A 21,346-nucleotide genomic window follows, 5' to 3' on the forward strand; every position below is an offset into this window, starting at 1 on the left:
GCGGTTTTCCTATGTGTTTATATTCATATAGGCAAAATAGACTGAGATGATGGTATTATATTCTCTGGTGGGTGCTAAATTTTACAAATTTCAATCTAATGTAAATACATAAGCATCACTGAGGTCTGCTCAGAGTTTTCCCGGAGAATGGGTTATGAATCAATAATGGGGAATTATCTGTTCAGTTTAGCTCAGATCCTCTCTATTTTCCTGAATCTTTTTTTTTTTTTTTTTGAGACAGAGTCTCACTCTGTTGCCCAGGCTAGAGTGAGTGCTGTGGCTTCAGCCTAGCTCACAGCAACCTCAAACTCCTGGGCTCAAGCAATCCTACTGCCTCAGCCTCCCGAGTAGCTGGGACTACAGGCATGCGCCACCATGCCCGGCTAATTTTTTCTATATATATTTTTAGCTGTTCATATAATTTCTTTCTATTTTTAGTAGAGGTGGGGTCTTGCTCTTGCTCAGGCTGGTCTCGAACTCCTGAGCTCAAACGATCCGCCCACCTCGGCCTCCCAGAGTGCTAGGATTACAGGCGTGAGCCACCGCGCCCGGCCTATTTTCCTGAATCTTATTGTAGTAATTAACATTTATATAGTTTATTAATGGTTACAAAGCACTCTTACAGTTCTTTATTTGATCATTAAAATCATCTTGAGAGATTAGTAAACTAGATATTATTGATATTCATATTGTAGATGAAGAAAATAAAGTATAAATATTAATATGTTAAATGGTTTCCCATGATGCCTAGGTCTAGCTTAGAAAAGTATAAATAATAATCTCTTTCTAAGTTCTGTGCCAGCCCTTATTGAGGGCCTGGAACGTAGGTTTCTTAGTCTCTGGAGAGCAATTGGATTTAATTAAAACTTCCTAGTATAACATATTTACCACAGAAGGTTTTTTAAGTATTTACCAGTTTGAAGACCATAATACTAGAGATCTTCCCAGTTGTGAGATGATCATTGCCTAGGTTTACTTCCAGAATCAGACTCTATGCATTGTTGTAAATACTTGGGACTTAGGGCATTCCACTGACCTCTAGTTAATATAAATAGCATTTGAATAGGTTTGCATGCTAGAAATTTGATGTGATTTGGAGGGTGATATAAAAATATCATATCAGAATAAAACAAAATATTTTAAAGTTATTGATGAGACAAACTCAGAAAACTATGTTTGCATCACAAAGGTCTAAAAAAAATCTAACTTGAAGGAAGTTGTTTGGATTAGCAAATGTTTTTATTTGAGAACTATAGGTAACTTAGCCAAGGAACACAATTACTTTGAATTACTCATTATCAAACTGAGATGTTAGGTTTTTACCATTTCAAAATATAGTCATATTTATAGGCAGACAATCTTTTCTGTATAATTTGAATTGTTTTTAGCTTCTATCAAATAAAACTTGTTCAATATAGGGTGTTATCCCTATTACCTTAGAAAGACTGAGGCTTTATAATTTAACTGAGGTCCCATAAAGAGACAGTGTTCAAAAAAGAGAGAAAGTAAGAGATATATGAAAGGTGATACCTTTGGGATTGAAATCCGTGCCCTTTCTTTGGATGCTGTGGTACTTGAAAAATCTGGTCTCAAATGGTTTGCAGTGGTGCCTTTTTTGGCACCCTTGACTCCAAGATTGCTGGTGACTCTTCTCTCCATCATAATAAACATTAGGGAATAGCCTTAGGATTTCTTTTCTTTTGAAAGCAGTTGAGAATTGATAGTACCTTAAAGTTAAATCTAATTTTCCTTTCTTTCTTTCAGAAATGTAGATGCTCTCACATGCATTACCTAATAACTTAAATATACAATGTAACTCTTGTTAAGGGGGGACTCATGTCTTGGGATGAGAAAGAATTCTCACGCAAAGATTAGGATAGTTTTAAAGAATGAAAGTTTATTTTACTTCTCAAAGGGTGAGAAGAGCATGACACAAAAAGAAGGAAAAGTGTTGGTGCTAGGTAGAAGCAGCTCAGGATTTTTATGGGGACAAAGGGAAGAGAGAAAAAATAGTCATGGCTGCCAGCTGATAACAGAAGCAGCTGTGGAGCAGCTGTGTTTGCTTTCCCATTTTTTTTTCCTGGTCTTTTGAGGCTGGCTTTATCAGAGTCCTTGGAATCTGGCTCTGGTGAGAGCTGGGAGGGAGTTCACACCCCTGTTCTCCACTTAGGGCTCTTCAAGTCTGTGAAAACAAACTCTTAAAGATACCGCAGATGATTGATCTTTAAGACAACGAGTTGAGTCCCAGTTATTTAATCAAACAAAACAAAGAGTGGTTGTGCTGTGAATTTATTTCTCTTTCTGTTTGATAGTTTCTGTCTTTCTCTGTTAGCTAGTTTATAAACAAGGCTGTTTTCAACTCTATTTTCTTAAGGCAGTTCATTTTTGGAAATTCAGGATCTCAGTATTACCTGATTCTAACCTTTTAGTAACCTACCTGTTAAGGAAGTCTATTTCATTTTTGCTGAAAAGCTGCATTATTTCTTCCTTCTGTAAGTTAATTTTCTGTTTAGATGCAGATTTTGAAACTGTTAACTTCCTTGTATAGTATGACGTTTATGAGAAGCTGTGTGGTCAGTAGATTTGTATTCAGAATGTTGTTTATAAATGAAGACAATGAACAATGGCTCTGATACATAGTTGAAATTAAAGTGCTCTTTACAGAACAGTAGAAGATAAAAGGATTCTTGATTCACTAGGTAAACATTAGGCTGCTTATATTCTTATTTTGTTGTCTGATGATATATACGTCACAGACACACTGAAGCCTTAACTAAATCAAGTAATAGCCTAAGTGAAACGGGGTTTTTTAAAGGAATAATGTATTCCTTTAATGAATAATTACTAGAAATTTGAACCTTTGGAGAGAAATAGAACTAACAGAAGCAGATTATTTGGTAACTGTGTAATAGTTGATACCTTGCAAGACAGAGATTCTGGGAATTGCATTTTAAAATAGAAGGAACTGTGCATTGATTGGCCATGAATGAATACATCTTAATAATTTACCCTCAATATCCAAAGAGGTAAGCTAATACTTTGTAATACTGATTTCCTAAATTAGCAGTTCTCAGTTCTGAGTAAATCTTGTGAATAGTACCCATGGCTCCCCAAAATACCAGATAATCCAAAAAGCATAGTTGTGTTTAATGTTTTTTTGTTTTGTTTTCATTTAAGTGGCCCCCTTCTCCCTCTACTCCTTGCCATGGAAATTATCTATGAGCTGGGTCAATTCCCTTGCTTCTGCCATCATGGGCTCAGTTTTTCCATGCTTGTCTTAATTTGAAACTAATAAGAATCTAAGTATGAAATTATTAAGTATTAGAGCATCAGAGAAAGGTTCTATAATTTTTATACAGTATCACTTTCTCCTCCTCCTTATTCTACCAGTTCCCCTTCCTATTTAGTCATAACAATCAACTGATAATCAACTGATATGCTGATAATAGGAAATTGAGGTTACTGTGTGCTGATGGAGATTCTAGTAGAAGGAATAGCAGAAATACCAGTGGCAATGCAAGTACATTACATTTGGTTGGAGTATAGGATATACAAAGAAGAATAATGGGAAATAAGGTAGGAATTGTAAATTATGGCCTAATCATTGAGAGCTTTATATGCTCAGATTGGGAATTTGAACTTCATTTTCTGTATTCAATATTGATTAAAACTGATTAGAAAACTAGTGTGATGATAGCTGTGCTTTAGAAAGTGGACATATGGCTACATTTTTAAAAAATTTTGTTTTGGATAGCACTTAACTTCAGTTTGGATAACTCATCATCCCATTTGAACCTGAAAGTTGAAGATACCTGTGTAGAGTGGGATCCTACTGGAGGAAAAGGTCAAGAAAAAATTAAAGGAAAAGAGAACAAGGGCAGGTAAGCTAGTTCATTAAATCTGTTTTATGGAAAAATACTTGTACATTGGATGTTATTTGACAATAATGTGTATTGAAATTCTTAGTGTATATACCAATATGATTTATGATATATTAGTAACAACAAAGTGAAGACTATAATACTGTTTGTCAGTAGCTGAATTTGTCATTAATGTTTTTCATTACTTGTTTCTTAGTTTCTTTCCTAATCTTCCTCTCATAATTTTTATTTCAGTATTCCATTTCTTTAAAGTTATATGTACAGCAACTTGAACTGCTTAGAGAAAAGTTCCTGGTATAATATCTGAATCTTAGACTTATAGATCTCCTATCTTACTGGAAGGTCTGCACCAAATGACAGCTTTTAGCACAGACAACCCTAGAGTCTTGACCTTGATCAGCAACCCAGTGAACCCAAGAGGCAGGCTCTCAAGGACCTTTTGTTACTGTCATAACTTGTTTAATGTCAAAGTATGGGAGCCTGTTTCCTTTTTAACTGGAAATTTTTGCTCAAATTGAATGTAGATGTCATTGTAAGTTACAACAATAAACCAGAAAAATTCCTCAGCAGGCTTTTGATCTAATTTTATTATAAGCTGTTAAATTGAAGTTGTAAAACAATCTCTTAACAGTTGCCTGTTTTTATCTGACAGTGTCCATGTTACTTCACTGAAGAAACATACAAGGTGATGATCTGTGTCTGTCTAGTTCTAGGACTTAGTATAATCGAGCTTGGCTGAACAACTTTAATTTTTTCTTTTAACCAATAAGCAGAAGCAGCAGCCTTCATAAGCTAAAATACTGCTCTGTGTAGACTGTATTGGTAGCTTATGTTTTGAATTTATAGCATTATAGTGTGCTGCATATTATTTGGATTATATTGTATATGATAATACAGTAAGCTCTGCTTTAAAGTCTTTCTTGAATTGTTTTCCCTCATCTGATTTTTTTCTGCTTTTACTCATACCTGGCATCTTTCTTGTTGTACTGTGTAATCTTCAATATAGCTAACACTATAGCTTTGCTTTTATTTGTATTTGACATGAGGCAGGTTTGAAGATTTATGTATTTTACATAATTATCTAGTTTAAAAAGCGTCAAGGATAAAAAATAAAGGTCATTGCTGAAATTATTAGGACAGTGCCAGAAAGATGAATTATTTCAAATTGCACGAGTAATAATGTGCTTATTTGAAGATACCGCATATCTTTACCGGAAACCGTAATGTGTTCTCTTTTCAAAATTATCTTCCTTTCTTCTTTTCAGTTTATTTGCTCATTATTGGCAAAGATGATTTCATAGATAGTATATTATAAATTGTAAAATGCTGCTGGATTTAATAGGGTCTATGAAGTTTCATTTGGTCACATGGACATTTTTAGACTGTGTATTTATCATTTCAAGTTATATTATTTCTTTCTCCTTTCCCCCCTTTTAAGGGTATTTTATTTGTAGGTCACTTCTGGAATGTCATATGTGTTTATTTATTCTTTCCATAAATATTTGTTTACTGTAGGATGTTTACTGGATGTTGTGAAGTTTATAGTGATAAATACTGTCTCTGCCTTCACAAAATTTGCCCTAACTCATATAGAGTTATATAGACAAGTAACAGTCATATATACAAGTCATATATAACAGTCACATATGCAAGTAACAGTAATGCAAGGTAGACATTATCTGTAATGGTAAGTGTGAATAAAGGAGTTCAGAGGAAGAAAGATGTCCAGAGCTGCCAGGTGTTGAGGTGGTCAATTAGGAAAATGAGCTGAACTAAAAGTAATAATCAAGGCTTTACTGATTTGCTGTGATAGTATAAGCAAGAGGTCACAAAGGAAAGGGTGCTTGCTTCCCCAGCATTCAGTTTTCCCCAACAAAATGGCACTGGCTGAAGGTCAAGTGAATCACCACAGATGACAGGTAGTGGATCTTCTCATTGCCAAGAAGCCCCAAATAAAAGGCTCCTGTTGGTTTATGGACCTTATGGCCAAGAAAATGTGGGGGAGAGGTGAAGTAAAATGTGGAAAAGTACTAAACCAGAGTGGAGAAAAATGTTTTCAGACCAACTTCCATTTCCCCTTTTCCTCCACCTTAAGGAGGTCTACACAGAGGCACTTGAAAAGTATCTCAGCATAGGACCTCCCTCCCATAAGGGGACCTCTGAATAAAATGTCTAGGCAAGGAATACAGATACACATATGAGCATGGTGAGGAGAGGGGTGGAGTTGCAACTCCTTCTACAAACAATAATGCACTACCTGTGCACCAAGTCCAGTGTAAGGAGGGCAGCCTACCCAACCCTGTTCCCTTAACCTGCCCCACCCAGGCCTGCCAGGTGAAACCTTTGTGTAATAATTGCCTATGGTTGGGCCTGAAAGATAACACACAGAATTTTAGTCTGGAGCTTGAACTCCTCGGAAGAGTTATTTAGTCTGGTAGGATCTGGGAGACCTTCATTAAGGAAATGGTTCTTGAGCAAATGAAAGAATGTGTGTTATTTGCAGCAAGGGTGGAGAGCAATAAGAGAAGAAAGGCGGTAAAGCAGATGTGTGAGTTTGAAGAACATTTCGGCTGTACAATTATAATGCTCTCTAGGGGTGAGAAGGCTACAAAGGCAGATTAGGACCAATCAAGAACCTGGAATGCCAGGCTAAGTCATTTGTAGGCTGTGCAGAAGTACGTGAAGATTTTTAAATAGTGGAATCAAAGCTAGGTTTATTTTGTAATAGTGAGCACTATGAATTGAGAAACAAAGAGAACATTTGGGAAGCTGGTAAAACAATCCAGACTGTAGAGGTAGCAAAGAGCCTTAATTCAGACACTTAAGTGGCCAAGGTGTCTTTAAGAGAAGCCAGGTGAGGGGTGGGGTGGGAGGAGATCATGCTTGACATAAGATAATAATAGCTGTTGTACTTCTTGCAAAAATGGACTTGTTGGAAGGCTGGAATGCTGCAATGGAAGATTTATCATTATTTAACTTTTCTCTGAAATTAAACTGCCAATGTCAATAGATATATATGTTTCTTTTTCTACATGCTTCCCTTTATTTCTTTACTACTGGTAAGTTATAAATTTTTTAAAATTGTTTTTCTGGTTATCAAAAGACCTCTTAACATATTTTGAAACGATGCTAAGTGAAAATTTCTGTTTATTTCTTTCACTTGCTATTTATTGTCCTGAGTTACCTGGGAAATATTTTTCAAAATGCATGTTTTCTCCCAGCAAACATTCTGGCCTTCCGGCTGAGGAGATAAACTGTCCATGTGTTTTGAAAAAGTTCCCTGATTGATTTTGATTCTGTTGTGCCTCTTCAATTGACAATTACTGATTTATTACAAAATCCTAAAGGCATGTGTTTCTCCACTTTAGGACTACGGTTCAGGAAGGTAGAGGTAGTCCTTAGTTAATAACATCACATAGTACATTTACTCAGCTGAGCTCATTCATTTTATTCAGATATTGTATACCTATTCTATGTACTGAAGATACACAGATGAGAAGATGTGGTTCCTGGCAACAGTTATTTCCCTTCCTTCAGCTACTCCATAGTCAAGTTCCTCACTTGCCATAGCAACCAAATACTCAGGATGCCATATGGTAGATTGTGTGAGAACTGTCTTTTCATCATCACCCTTTTAATCTCTGCCCCTTCTTAGGTAAGATTTGTTTTGTTTTACCTCAGTGATTCCTAGCCCAGCTGAGCAGCAAAAACTTGAAATTCTTAATTAAAAAACACAAACATGTTTCTCAAACCTACCCTCCGGTGTTCTGATTTAGTAGTCTATGATAAGGCTGGTAATTTGCATTTTTAAAAGTTCCCCAAGTAGTTCTGATGTCAGCCAGGTTTGAGAACCACTGGTTTGGCTCATTTATTCCTCCTCACCCCTAATTACACAAGTACTCTAACCTCTCATCTCCTTTCATTTGATTCTCACCTAGTTACCCATAACAAAACTTCCTTTGCTCCATCTGTCAGCTGAAAAGTAACCATAGTCATGAATGTTAAGGGTAAGAATAATATTAATACTACCAGCAATACTAAAAAGCATTGGAGTTTGAAGTGAAGTTAGATACAATGGAGAGCTACTGTTCTGAAGTTATTGTATCCCATATTCCTTCTCTGTTACAAAACTAATTTTTTTCAAATACTGACATTTAAGATTAATTAAAATTATATTTATTTTTATATAATTACCAGTATTTGCAGTTGAATTAATTTGGATGGAGGAAGATTAATGTGTAATAATATTTTGGTGACTTTATGAATTAGATAATCTTTGGTGAGCTATGCTCTTATTTTTTTCTAGAGGAGCGTGTACTTCCATTTCAGATAATCAGTTTCATATGAATTTTTGGAGAATAACTGTAAATCATACTGTTTTTGTATTGCATAGGTGTTCTCAATACCTAAAAGCTTTTTTGCTATAATTTATAAACCATGTTAGAACAATTTTACTTTTATTCCCTTCCTTTTCATGTCTTCTTAATGTTTCATCTAAAACATTAGTTTTCACAATTTTTTTTAAAGGAAAAGAATGTTTCCAGAAGCCTAATCTAAAAAGAGAAAGGTATAGTTGGTTAAAGTGGGGAAGGAGCCCCAAAGCTGTCTCCTTCCCAGAGTCCTGCCACAGCCTCCGTGGCATATGTGGATTCCCTTGACTTCAGGACAAGAAAATTGCCAATTTCAGAACACTTTGTCCCCCAGAAGATCATGAAAGTAGAGCTGTCCTTTTTTTCCCCCTAATTTGGGGGCAAATATAGTGTTACCTTTTCTCCTGAGTGTAAGATAAAATGTTTGAAAAGACACAGATTTTTTTGCAATCAGGTTTTTAATATTGTCAACTAGCTTGTATAAGAATCAGAAAGAAAATTGTGATGCAGTTCTTTTTTTTTTTTTTTTGAGTTATCAGTGAGTTGACAGAATGTTTGCAGAGTTTTACTTTCTTACTACTTAATGACTCTTGAGAGTATTGTATTTAAGTATTAAGTTAGAAAACATGGTCACATCAACCTTGAAGAAGTTAAAAATATATTTTTGATATCCAGAATAAAGAGTATATATTTTTCTTAATTTTTATTTGTTTCTGTCCTTGATTTTGGAGTAGATCCGAACAACTCTTCTGGGATTCTTCCCTCTCAAGTTTTGTTCTTCCTTTCCCCCATAGGAAGAAACTACTAACTGCCTATCTGAACGCAAGTTTCACAGAAATTTTAATTAGGCTATCTTTATTCACCTCTGTTCATGCTGTCTGTTCAAACAGAAATCATAGTCAGTTGCTTAAATGTCTTTTTAAAGAAATATTTTTACAAAAAGGACCTTTGAAGTCCTTTGGGAAGAATTAAAGTAAGTTGTGTGAATGCTATGGTTGTAGATCTGTAATTATGCTACTTAATATTCACTAAAAAATACACAGTTGAAGTGGTCTTAAGTTCACTGTTTAATTTCTTGAAATTGTCTCATAAATCTGCTTTCTGACAGCAAGACAACATTTAAATAATGCAGATTGAGTAATGTGAAATGACTTTAAATTATATCCTTATTCTTGCCTTGCCTTTGTTAGGGATTTCTATTTCAGTATTAATAATAGCTTATTAAAATCTAAATTGATCTTCGGAATAAAAATTCTTATACAACTATATTGGAAAAATGTTTTTATTTCTAATTAGTGGCAATAATATAGTTATCCTTATTTCCCCTAAATAATAACTTTAGGATAATCTTGACCAAAATTTTTTTTTGTTTCTTAAATGCACTGATTCAATGTAATTAAAATCTTATGTTAAAACAAACTTGAGATTTAATCTATTTTGAATTCTTGAGAGTTAGAAATCTCAATACTGTCTAGTTTTCCATAGCAGATAATTTAATGAAAGGGGAAGTCAGGTTGGATATTGTCCATTTTAGTAGGAGAAATACTTCATAATACTTGATATTGTCCTGTGCATGGATTTGGGCAATCGCTCTTTCTATTTTTAAGAAGAAAGATCCAGAACAAAAATATCTACTGCTTATAAAAAAGGTTATTTAGTTAATGATTATAAGAAGAAGCCTGGCTTTGCCCTTGCTTTTATTTAAATTTAACTACAAACAATGTAAGCAATAACCTGTTATCTTTCTTGTGTTCTTTCAATAAGTCTTGTCTCACTTGGCATTGTTTCTTTTTTTTTTTTTTTACTACAAACAATGTAAGCAATAACCTGTTATCTTTCTTGTGTTCTTTCAGTAAGTCTTGTCTCACTTGGCATTGTTTCTTATTTCAACTGTGTGTTCTTTGTATAAGCCTTGCTCAATCTGCATGACATTAGTGTTTTAGCCTGCTTTGTATTGATGGTTTCTTACATTTGAGTGTTTGTAATTGGCAACTCTCTTTAATAATAATTCAAATCAAATTGAATGATCTTATTTCTGCAACATAATTAGAAATCTTTAGTTCCTTCCATGATTTTTAGTTTATAAAACATTTACAACATAAAATATTTGTTTTCCTTTTTGTTCTTGTTTACACAGAAGTGGTACACCGTCCCCCAAGCGGACATCTGTAGGCTCCAGGCCACCAGCAGCAAGAGGCAGCAGAGATCGTTTTACTGGGGAATCCTACACAGTGCTGGGTAGGATAAAACATACTAGTTCTTTATTCTCTTAGATTAAAGGCATCACAATCACACCGGTGCACTTACTGCTCACCTAAAGCTAGAGTAGCTGCCTGTGTATTGAAAGATTCTTTGCAGAAGTTTCTCCCAGTTATAGCCTAATTATTACTTTGGCATGGTGGCAGGGAGGGAGGACTGTTCTAATTGTCTTATTATTGATACTCTTAAAACTCTACTTCAGCTTACGTAGTGTTCTCACATGTTATGTGTAACCCTGGAGGGGGGATAGTAAGGAAGAAAATTTCCGAAGCGTTTTATATTTAGAAACATAATTAAAGGTATTCTGCATTGAGTGTCTGTGTGTTATCATGATTATTTTCATAGAAAGAGTACTTGAATCAAAATTTTTGTGCCATTTTTGGGTTAAGTGATGGTAAAACTCATGTGACTCATAAGGAAGAGAGAAGAGTCAACTCTACTTTTCTAATCTTTTGTAGGAGACACTGCTATTGAAAGTGGACAACATTATTGGGAGGTCAAGGCCCAGAAGGATTGTAAATCCTACAGCGTGGGAGTAGCATACAAAACTTTGGGGAAATTTGACCAATTGGGAAAGACAAACACTAGTTGGTGTGTCCATGTCAACAACTGGCTACAAAACACATTTGCAGCAAAGCATAATAATAAAGTCAAAGCTTTGGATGTTAGTGTTCCTGAAAAAATAGGTGTATTTTGTGATTTTGATGGGGGTAAGTTCACTTATTTTCTTATAAGTTATGTCATCATAGTTGCTTGTATTTCAGTACTTTTCATTGATAAGCATCTGTACAGAATTTCCATTAATATTGTGGTAAGGACATTTTTACCAACTAGGCTTTGATCGCAAACATAATCTCAGTTCTACACTTAAGTGGAAGGACATGTGATGTCTGCCTGGAGCCCTAGAAAAGCACTCCTTAGATAATATGTTAAGTAAGTCTGAAAGATTTTGCTGATTTTAGTCTTCCTCACTAAAGTTTCTTCTGTCCATTTAAATTCCTTCCTTACCATGTTTTAGTAGATCTTAGAGATTACCTAGTCCATTTGCCGCACAGTATAAAAATCCTTATTACACTATCTCTGCAGGTAGTTGCCACTTTGTTTTATAAAGCAGTATGTTTGTTTCATTATTAGACAGCTCTTGGTTAAATGGTTTTTCTTAAACTGACTCACTTTGTCTCCCTGTAACTTCTGAGATGGTTACTCTTAAATCTCGCCATCTGAATAAACACAGAATTATGTTCCCTAACTCATGCTCACATGGTAATCCTTATTTGTTAAAAGCTACAGGTACTCACATTGCTTTTCTTGCCTGTTTTTCCAGACCATACGTTCTGTGTTATTAGCTACTTCCCTTATTTATCATTTTAAGTAACATTGTATCCAAATAATTGCATGAACTATCAATTTAGTTACTCTAAAAAGAAGAAAAGTTAATTTTAGCTTGCATTTTTTTAACTTACTCACTTCGAATCAGATAAACCATTTTCCTTAGGATAAATGGCAAATTTATTAGCTCACTTTTTTTTTTTTTTCTTTTTTGACTGCCATTTCCTTATCTTCTCTCTCCTTTCCCATAATCTGTGATTCCACAAAGAAAGTAGTGAAAAGTAATTGTTGGCCTAGAGCATAGGGTACAGCATGGGGAAGTTGTAATGTATTATAGAATAGGATCAGATCCTTAGAGCCTTGAAAATAATAATAGACTGGTCTTTATTTAGTAATGGGGACAGGTGGTTTTGCACATTTTAGGAAATATTAGAGAGTAAATGGTTAAAGATGGAAGAGGTTACAAATACAGACAGCATAAGACTTTTCAGGAGGCTGTCTTCAAGCAATGTAGGACAGGACCATGTCTGTTTTATTAACTATTAAATCCTTATTGCCTGGCAAATGCTTTTTACGTGGGAAGCCCTTAATAACTTTGTTGAGTGACTGGTAACAAAGACCTGAGCTATGGAGAATCAAGAAGAAGAATGGATTCGATTGTTTGAAAATAGAATTCATAGTACTTAGTAACTAAATATGGATTGGGGGTGAGAGATAAGAGTTGAAGATGACTTTGAGGTTCCAGTCAATGTGATTGTGAGGATGACAGTCCTGGGGCAAAATGAGATGGCAGCAGGTCATGTGGTATATTTAGCAAGGATTTCGAAATTTAGTGCTAGAACTCAGAAGAATAGTAGAGCTGAAGCTAAATATTTGAGACATCACAGAGTGGCTACTGAAGATTGCACACAACAATGCACTTAAGCATTACTATTCTGCTGTTTACTAACTTTATAATCATATGTGGGTTGCCTAATATTTTGAGGTAATGTATGTAAAGCACCTAGTGCTTTAATAGTGTGCATTAATGTTAGTTTCTTTTCTCTTCCTCTTTGGTTGAAGATGGTTTATTTAAGGGAGCATTGTAGAGAGAAAAGAGAGCCTGGACAAAGCAGCTGCATTCAGAGTAGGAGTAAAAGGAGGAGATAGATGATACCATCAAGGTTAGGATACAAACCAAGAGAATAGTCATCAGAGAAGAGTTTCAAGAAGTGATTACAGTTGTAAGGAATCCATCAGGTTGGACAATTTAGGAGATCAGACAGTTATTTTAGGGCCTGATCCTGTTGAAAGACATACTGTGAGGGGATTTTAAAAATTAACAAAGCTTAAGCAATGATGACTATACTGAGATTTCAGAGACTGGAGTATGAGTATGGTTTCAAGTAGTTAGAAGACAAAGTTTAGGAGAGTAAACCTTAAATGGTGATATGATTTAGGTAGGCTAGTTATAGTAAAAATAAGGAGGAAGAAATGGCTTTAGTTTTTACTGGGCTAATGAAACCATTTGTTAAATAATAATGAAATAGTTTATAGTTGAATAAGTAGAGTAGAGCCAGATTATGGAGGCATTATGGAGGTCTTGAAAACCAGGGGAAGAAAACTGGATTTAGGCTTTTCCTTAAGCATGTTTACTACTGATTTTCAAGTGAGTATAATTAAATCCACTCCTTATAGTTTATAACAAAAAAATTAATGCCAGAGTACACATGAAGTTATTTTTTGCATGATTATATGTTACACTTAATCAGATGTGGTTTTTCGGTATGATAAATTGGGCTTTTTTCCCCCTTTCTTTTTAGGTCAGCTTTCTTTCTATGATGCAAACTCAAAACAGTTGCTGTATTCCTTTAAGACAAAATTTACTCAACCAGTACTACCTGGTTTCATGGTTAGTACCTAATTTATGTTTTAATTATTTTGACAACTTCAGGGGGAATAATCTATGTTTTATATTTGGGGACACAGTATCTTATTTTTTCTTCATATTCCTCTTCCTTTCCCCAATTCACCCTCTCCCAAATCTGTGATTGTCTGTGTACTTTTGGTATATTTTATTGAAGTCATTGTTAATACATAAAAGTACACAAATCGTAAGCATATAGTTTGATGCATTTTCATAGGACTGCACTTGCTTTTGTAACCAACACCTTCATCAAGAAGTGGACTATTACCAGAACCTCAGAAGGCCCCTTGTGCCCATTTCCAGTCCCTAATGGCCCTCCACTAAAGGGTAACCATTATCTTGAGTTTTATTACCACAAATTCATTTTGCCTCCTTTTCAATTTCATATAAATGGGATGATACAATATCTTTTTGGTTTGACATTATGTTTGTGAGATTTATCCATATTCTATGTGGTTGTAGTTTATTCATCTTATAGCTATATAGTTGTTCATTATATAGCTATATTACAATTTATCCATTCTAATTTAGTTGGATACATGGGTGGTTTCCATTTGGTGGCTTTCACAAATAGAACTGCTATGAATATTTTTGTTCATGTCTTTTGATAAATATATATATACATTATTTTCATTGAGTATATATTAATACCTAGGATTGGGTTGCTAGATCATATGGTAGGTGTATAATCAACTGTAGTAGATACTGCCAAACAGTTTTCCAAAGTGGTTGGTTATACTAATTTACAACCAGCAGTATCTGACAGTTTCAGTTCCTCCATATCCTTGCCAATGCTTAGTATTGTCTTTTTATTTTAGTTCCTCTAGTGGGTATGACATATTACATTGTGGTTTTAACTTGCATTTCCTTGATGACTAGTGCTATGGAGCACCTTTTCTTATGTTTGTTGACTATTTGGGTATATTCTTTGGTGAAGTGGCTATTCCAGTCTTTTGCTTGCATCTCTATTGGGTTGTCTTTCTATTTCTTATTGATTGATTTGTAGTTCTTTATATAGTCCTTTGCCAAATACATTTAGTGCAAATATCTTCTCCACTCTGGCTTTCCCTTTCCTTCTCTTACTGATATCCTTTGATGAACAAAATTTGTTAATTTTAATGTTGCTTGGTTTATCAACTTTTTCATTTATAGTGGGTGCTTTTTGTGTTCTGTTTAAGAAATTGTTATTCACCCCCAAAGTCATGAAAATATTCTTGTGTTTACTTTTAAAAGCTTTACCATGTACATTTAGATGTAGACTTCATTTACGATGCAAGTACCTTGTAGAATTGATGTGTTTGGTATGAAGAAAGGTCAAGATACAGTCTTTAATTTCACATTGATATCCAGTTATTCCATTTATTGGTCCATTTATTGAAAAGATTATAGCACAGTGTCATCTTTGTACAATATTAGATAACTGCCTTTGTATACACATAATTTCAGGTATGCTCAATTTCAGGCTGATTTATGTGAGAAAACTCATGTTGCTTTTTACAAAATGAAAAATGGTTTTGAATTTATTTTTTAAGCAAATGCTATTGCTTCTTCCAACTCCTCATCCCTCTGAATTTCTCCATAAGGTTAGACTACTGTGGGGAGTTCTGGCTCTAGTTAAGGTCACCAATATTCTGTCTAGAACTTTCCTTAATTTGAGGGCTATTTCTACATATCAGGATGGTATCTTTCAAGTACAGACTTTTGAATATTTGTATGTATGTACTTTCATCATCACTCCTAGCTGTAACCCCTCAACTATGAGGAGCAAGTACTCAGAGTATGTGTGGGTTTCAAATACAGTGCTTTTAAATCTCACAATGAATAATGATTATTTACTCTAGATACACTAAAATCTTAAGTTTAAAACAATGCTGATAACCAAGACTCCTACTTTTTCACTAAAAAGTAGAAATGATTAGTGAATAAAGTTACTGTTCATGGAAAAATGCTTAAAGATATTAGAAGGATTGTTTCTTTCTTTTTTTTTTTTTCCTACTTTGCTACAAATCTCTGCTATATTGTATATTTGTGGCTGTTTTTCCAAATTGGTCAGTCAGAGACAAGTTGTTTACCGTATGGAACTCGGAAAAGTTATTTTTTTCCCTAAGTCTTAGACATGCTTTTATAAAGAAATAGATTTCATTTTTAATTTGACTCTATATCATGTAGGTATATACTGAGTTTATTCATTGTTTTTTCATTCCAAATAATGAAACTAATTATATTAGTAAATGTCGTAAGATACTTTAGAAATTATTTTAAACTGGTTAAATTTTTTTTCTTTCAATGAAGGCCGGCTTTTATTGACTAAGTAAATGACTATTAAATGTTTTATGTACAAGATTAACTTTTTAAGTCAGTTTTATTGAAGTATAATTTACAGTGTTATGCAGTTCCATAGGTTTTGACAAATGCATATACTTGTATAACCACTACCATAATCAAGATATATTAGGTTAGTGCAAAAGTAATTGCAGTTTCGGACTGGATTTTAAATCATTATAACTAGGCTCAAACACATCTTTATTAGTCAAAATAGGAACCATTACAATCAACACACTGTTGTCAACAAGAAATAAGTTTGTTTATTCCTGTAGCGTAAAAATCCGTACTTAGGGATTCGATGAACTCTTGGAAAGAATTCTCTACATCTTACTGGTTGTAGAAGCATTTTCCCTGCAAAAAGTTGTCAAGATAATGCTTGAAGAAGTAGTAGTCAGTTGGTGAGAGATCAGGTGAATATGGCAGATGAAGCAAAACTTCATAGCCCAATTCGTTCAACTCTTGAAGCATTAGTTGTGCAACGTGTGGGTCAGGTGTTGTCGTGGAGAATTGGGCCCTTTCTGTTGACAAATGCTGGCTGCAGGCGTTGCAGTTTTCGGTGCATCTCATTGATTTGCTGGGCATACTTCTCAGATGTAATAGTTTTGCAGGGATTCAGAAAGCTGTGGTGGATCAAACTGGCAGCAGACTACCAGGTGACCATGACCTTTTTTTGGTGCAAATTTGGCTTTGGGAAATGCTTTGGAGCCTCTTCTTGGTCCATCCACTGAGCTGGTCATCACTGGTTGTCTTATAAAATCCCCTTTTCATAGTATGTCACAATCTGATTGAGAAATGGCTTGTTGTTGCATAAGAGAAGATGGCACTTCAAAATGATGATTTTTTTGATTTTTGGTCGGCCCGTGAGGCACCCACTTATCAAGCTTTTTCACTTTTCCAATTTGCTTCAGTTGCCAAACAACCGTAAAATGGTCAGTCGACTTTGAGTTCTTCAGCAACTTCTTGTGTCCTTGTAAGAGGATCAACTTCGATGATTCCTCTCAATTGGTAGTTGTCAACTTCCTATGGCCAGCCACTGTGCTCTTCATCTTTAAGGCTCTCGTCTCCTTTACAAAATTTCTTGAAACACCACTGCACTGTACGTTCGTTAGCAGTTCCAAATGCAATGTTGATGTTGCAAGTTGTCTCCTGCTTTACATTTTGAACTTGAATAAAAAAATCGCTCAAATTTGCTTTTTGTCTAACATCATTTCCATAGTCTAAAATAAACAGCAAGTAATAAGTAATTAGCAAAAAAAATAAAGTGAGAAATGTACATTAAAATGATGTATAACATAACCACATTTATTTAAGAATGTATTGCAATATCAAATGGCAAATGTAAACAATGCTAAAACCTCAATTACTTTTGCACCAACCTAATCGAACATTTTCATTGCCCTAGAAAATTCCTTCATGCTCCTTTGAAGGGTTCCCCTCCACACAACCAGCCCTAGGTATCAGTAATCAGTTTTTAGTCCATATGGTTTTGCCTTTTCCAGAATGTCACATAAATGGAATTGTATGTAATCTTTTAATTCTGTAGCATAGTGCATTTGAAATTCATCCATGTTGTTATGGTGTCAGTATTTTCCTGTTTTTCATTGCTGAGTAGTGTTTCATATACATATGTATTAATACCACAGTTTATTCATTCACTAGTTAAAGGACATTTGTGTTCTTCCTAGTTTTGGGCAATTATGAATAAAGTCACTCTAGACATTTACAAATAGGTTTTGTGTGAACATATGTTTTTGTTTCTCTTGGATAAGTACCTAAGAATAGTAATAGGGTTGCTGGGATCCCATGGAAAGTGTATGTTTAACTTTATAACAAACTACCAAATTGTTTCTGGAAGCGTCTCTACCATTTTTGCATTCCTATCAGCAATATATGAGAGTTCATCACATCCTTGCCATTATTTGGTATTGTCAGATTTTTTTGTTGTAGTTAAGCCATTTTAATAGGTCTGTAGTATTTTTTGTGGTGTTTTTTTTTTTTTTATTTCAATAGTTTCAAGTGTTTTTTTGTTACACAGAAATGTAATGCCTGAAGTCAGGGCTTTTAGTGTACCCGTCATTGTACCCAATAGGTAGATTTTTATCCCTCATTCTTCATTGTGTTTTTATTTGCACTTTCCTGGTAACAAATAACATTGAGCATTTTTTTGTGTGCTTATTTGCCATTCATATAATTTTTTTGGTCAAGTATCTGTTAAAATCCTTTGCCCATTATTTTAGGAGTTGTTTTCTTGAGTTTTAAAAGTTCTTTATGTATTTTGGCTATGAGTCCTTTATCAGATATATACCTTGCAAATATTTTCTCCTGGTTTATGGCTTGCTTTTTCATTTTCTGAACATTTCAAAGAGAAGTTTTTCATTTTGATATAAAGTCCAGTTTAGCAATTTTTTTTCCTTTATGAGTAGTGCTTCACCCAACTCAAGGTCACAAAGATTTTCTATGTTTTCTTCTTGAAGTTTTACAGTTTTAGGTTTTACATTTAGATCTGTGATCCATTTTGAGTTAATTTTTGTATATGGTACAAGGTATGGCTTGAGGTTTGTTTTTTTGCATAGGGGTGTCCAATTGTTCCAGTACCATGTATTGAAAAGACTAATTGTTCTCCACTGATTTGCCTTTGCATCTTTGTGGTAGATATTTTGAGTAAATATTTTTCTAAATCATTTAAATAACTTCCAAAAAGTAATATAGTAAATTTATAATGAGAGGATTGCTTTTGTGTTTTGGGAGTTATCATTACTGAGCCTGCTAGTTTTGAAAATTTAGAATGTTAATTATATAGTTTTAAATTTCATAGATCAGTAGATTCTTTAGTGCAATAACCTAGTTACTTAGTGGATATTAAATACTTAAGGATATAATTGAAAGTGGGAATACTTAACCAACTTCTAGAATTTCTCTTCCCTTAAGTTTGTGTCTACTACATACATGGTAGTTGATAATAGTTTAAATGATCCGTATTTTCATATTTTAATTCTCTTGACTCTGTTCCAAATCTGTTATTTTTCAATTTATTGAATCCTAGCTGTTCTGTTCACAAGCAAAGCAGTTTTTATCTTTCATAAACATATTCATATCTATGATAATAGAAGATGGCAAGTATGTCTGGATATTAACATTTGCATTTTTCTCAGAAGTTCTTTTAAAAGAATTATAAAAGGGTTTTTATTCTTAATATAGGGAAGAAACCAGTGGATTTTACTGTTAACAGAGGTGTAGATTCCTATAGTCTTGGGCCACATCTAATTATCAAAACCAAAAGCATAATTGGGATAAGGAAGTTGGTTTTTTGTACACTTCTCTTGGTTGTAAACATCAGTAATGATAGCCATTATCTTTTGCCTAGATTAATCCAATTTAGTCTCTAAATTTCTGTGCCCCTGAGTTCCCATCTTAGGTGCAGCTCCATTGGGTTCTGCTACCCCAAAGGCTTCCTCTGGCCTCTGTGGTTCTAAAAGATGTTCTGAGTTACCTTTTCCACTTCCCCTCAGCTCACATATGAAGGTCATCAGTTTGAGACTTGTTGATGTTCATGTTTGTGCCATTTTGCCTTTCAAATGGAAATTTAAGAGTCATTGAAATTCTAATTTGATTTGAAATCTGACTGAGGCTTTGTTTTTGTCTTTTTGTAGGTTTGGTGTGGTGGACTTTCTCTGAGTACTGGGATGCAAGTTCCAAGTGCTGTGAGAACACTTCAGAAAAGTGAAAATGGAATGACTGGTTCAGCAAGCAGCCTGAACAATGTTACTCAGTAATGTCTGAATATGTTTACCCTCCCTCTTGCTTGGGTGGCCTTTTCTGTGCAGTTACTAATCACAGAAATTTGTGAATGGTGAAAGTCAGGTTTGCTATGTTCTGCTTTGCAGCCTGGAATCTGTTAGCATTAATCATCTAGTATGAAGCATTTGCAGGAACCTACTGTGCAATACCATAGAAGCAAGCAGATGTCGATCAAGAAACTGATGTTTTGAAGAGTAAATGAGGAAAAAGGCAGTGTTTAAATATTTACATAGAACTCATCTTTGTGTTTTTGGATTACTTTGGCTCTTCTAATATGTTTAATTACATACGGTGGTAACCCTAGGGCCTGGGATGAAAAGCTTTTAAAATTTGCCTTCTTTCCTCTATATTTTTTTCTCTTCTATCTTATCACTACCTATTATTTAGTTCTTACACTGAAGCTTTAAAAATACAAACACTATAAGGTTTTCTAAAAATTGAAATCATTGGTTGGGGGTGATAGAAAGGTTTTCTTACAATGGTGTATTTTTCCCCTTTTATAAATGAATTTTACAAAATTACCCTCTTGTTTATTTACTAGATCATATTTCATTTTCTCTTTTCCAAAATATTGTGAGATTTCTGTTGTGGTTGTAATTCAAAACAGAGAGTGGATAGGAAGAACTTGTAGACATAACAGCTTAAAAATAAAATTTCAGTTTTTTACCTGCAGTACTAACACAGTAGCAAAGGGGCATTCTTTTTATGTTGCCCTACTTAGACTTCTTTCCATTCCATCACTTTGGATGATGTAGGTAGGATTTTTAAAAGCTTTATTTTCTTATTTTGTTGTCTGGTTTAATCCCACCTTTAATAGTTATCTTTGGTGAAATTCTCACTCAGACTTGGCACAGATAATAATTATGCCGATTTTTAACATCTCTAGTAGGAATGAAAGCTTATAAAAGTTATGTAGAGTGTAGAAAAACCTACGCTACTCAACTTTTATCTAAGAAGGATTGGTTATATAGGGAGGTGTCTAAAAGTATTCTTTACTGAAGTAATTTATATCTTCTTTTTAACATAATAAGATATGGAATGATTTAAACAGTTGTTTTGGAAAAAAATCTTTATCTGACTTAATTGGCATATGACTTTTTCAAAAACCATTCAGAGGTTAGTTTTCTCTCATTGCTTTTGCTACATTCATTTTCTTTCTAAAGGAGTGTAATTCTTCCAAAAATTGACACAGACATATTTCTCAAACTTGGGGAAAATATGTTAAACAATAAGTAAAACCCATGGTTACTGAACAGAACATAACTATTCTTAAAAAGTTGATTAAAATTTGTAATTCAAGTCCTTTGAGCCAAACTAAAAGCTGCAATTACAGTATCTAAGAATTCCTTGGGCATTTTTAAAAGGTCTGAATTTGTATTTTTCTTAATTTTTGAAACTTTTAATTTCTCTTGTTGACTTTCTTTCATTCTCATTTAAAATATCTTGTGCTATGACAGCCTTCTCCCAAGTAGTCACTT

The 21,346-nt window shown here is 34.2% G+C and overlaps 1 protein-coding gene across 1 annotated transcript in view; it reads left to right on the forward strand.

Moving 5' to 3' along the window:
* The window catches only part of FSD1L (fibronectin type III and SPRY domain containing 1 like), a 59,831-nt gene extending 39,988 nt beyond the window's left edge, over positions 1–19,843 (forward strand). Inside the window, exons 10-14 of the mRNA XM_069472150.1 lie at positions 3,755–3,881; positions 10,389–10,489; positions 10,969–11,220; positions 13,642–13,730; positions 19,721–19,843. Coding sequence (XP_069328251.1) covers positions 3,755–3,881; positions 10,389–10,489; positions 10,969–11,220; positions 13,642–13,730; positions 19,721–19,843 — 692 coding nt within the window. The remainder of the gene's footprint in view (positions 1–3,754; positions 3,882–10,388; positions 10,490–10,968; positions 11,221–13,641; positions 13,731–19,720) is intronic.
* Positions 19,844–21,346: the final 1,503 nt, after the last annotated feature.

The sequence above is a fragment of the Eulemur rufifrons genome, chromosome 7, assembly GCF_041146395.1.
Source record: "Eulemur rufifrons isolate Redbay chromosome 7, OSU_ERuf_1, whole genome shotgun sequence".
NCBI classification, from domain to species: Eukaryota; Metazoa; Chordata; class Mammalia; order Primates; family Lemuridae; genus Eulemur; species Eulemur rufifrons.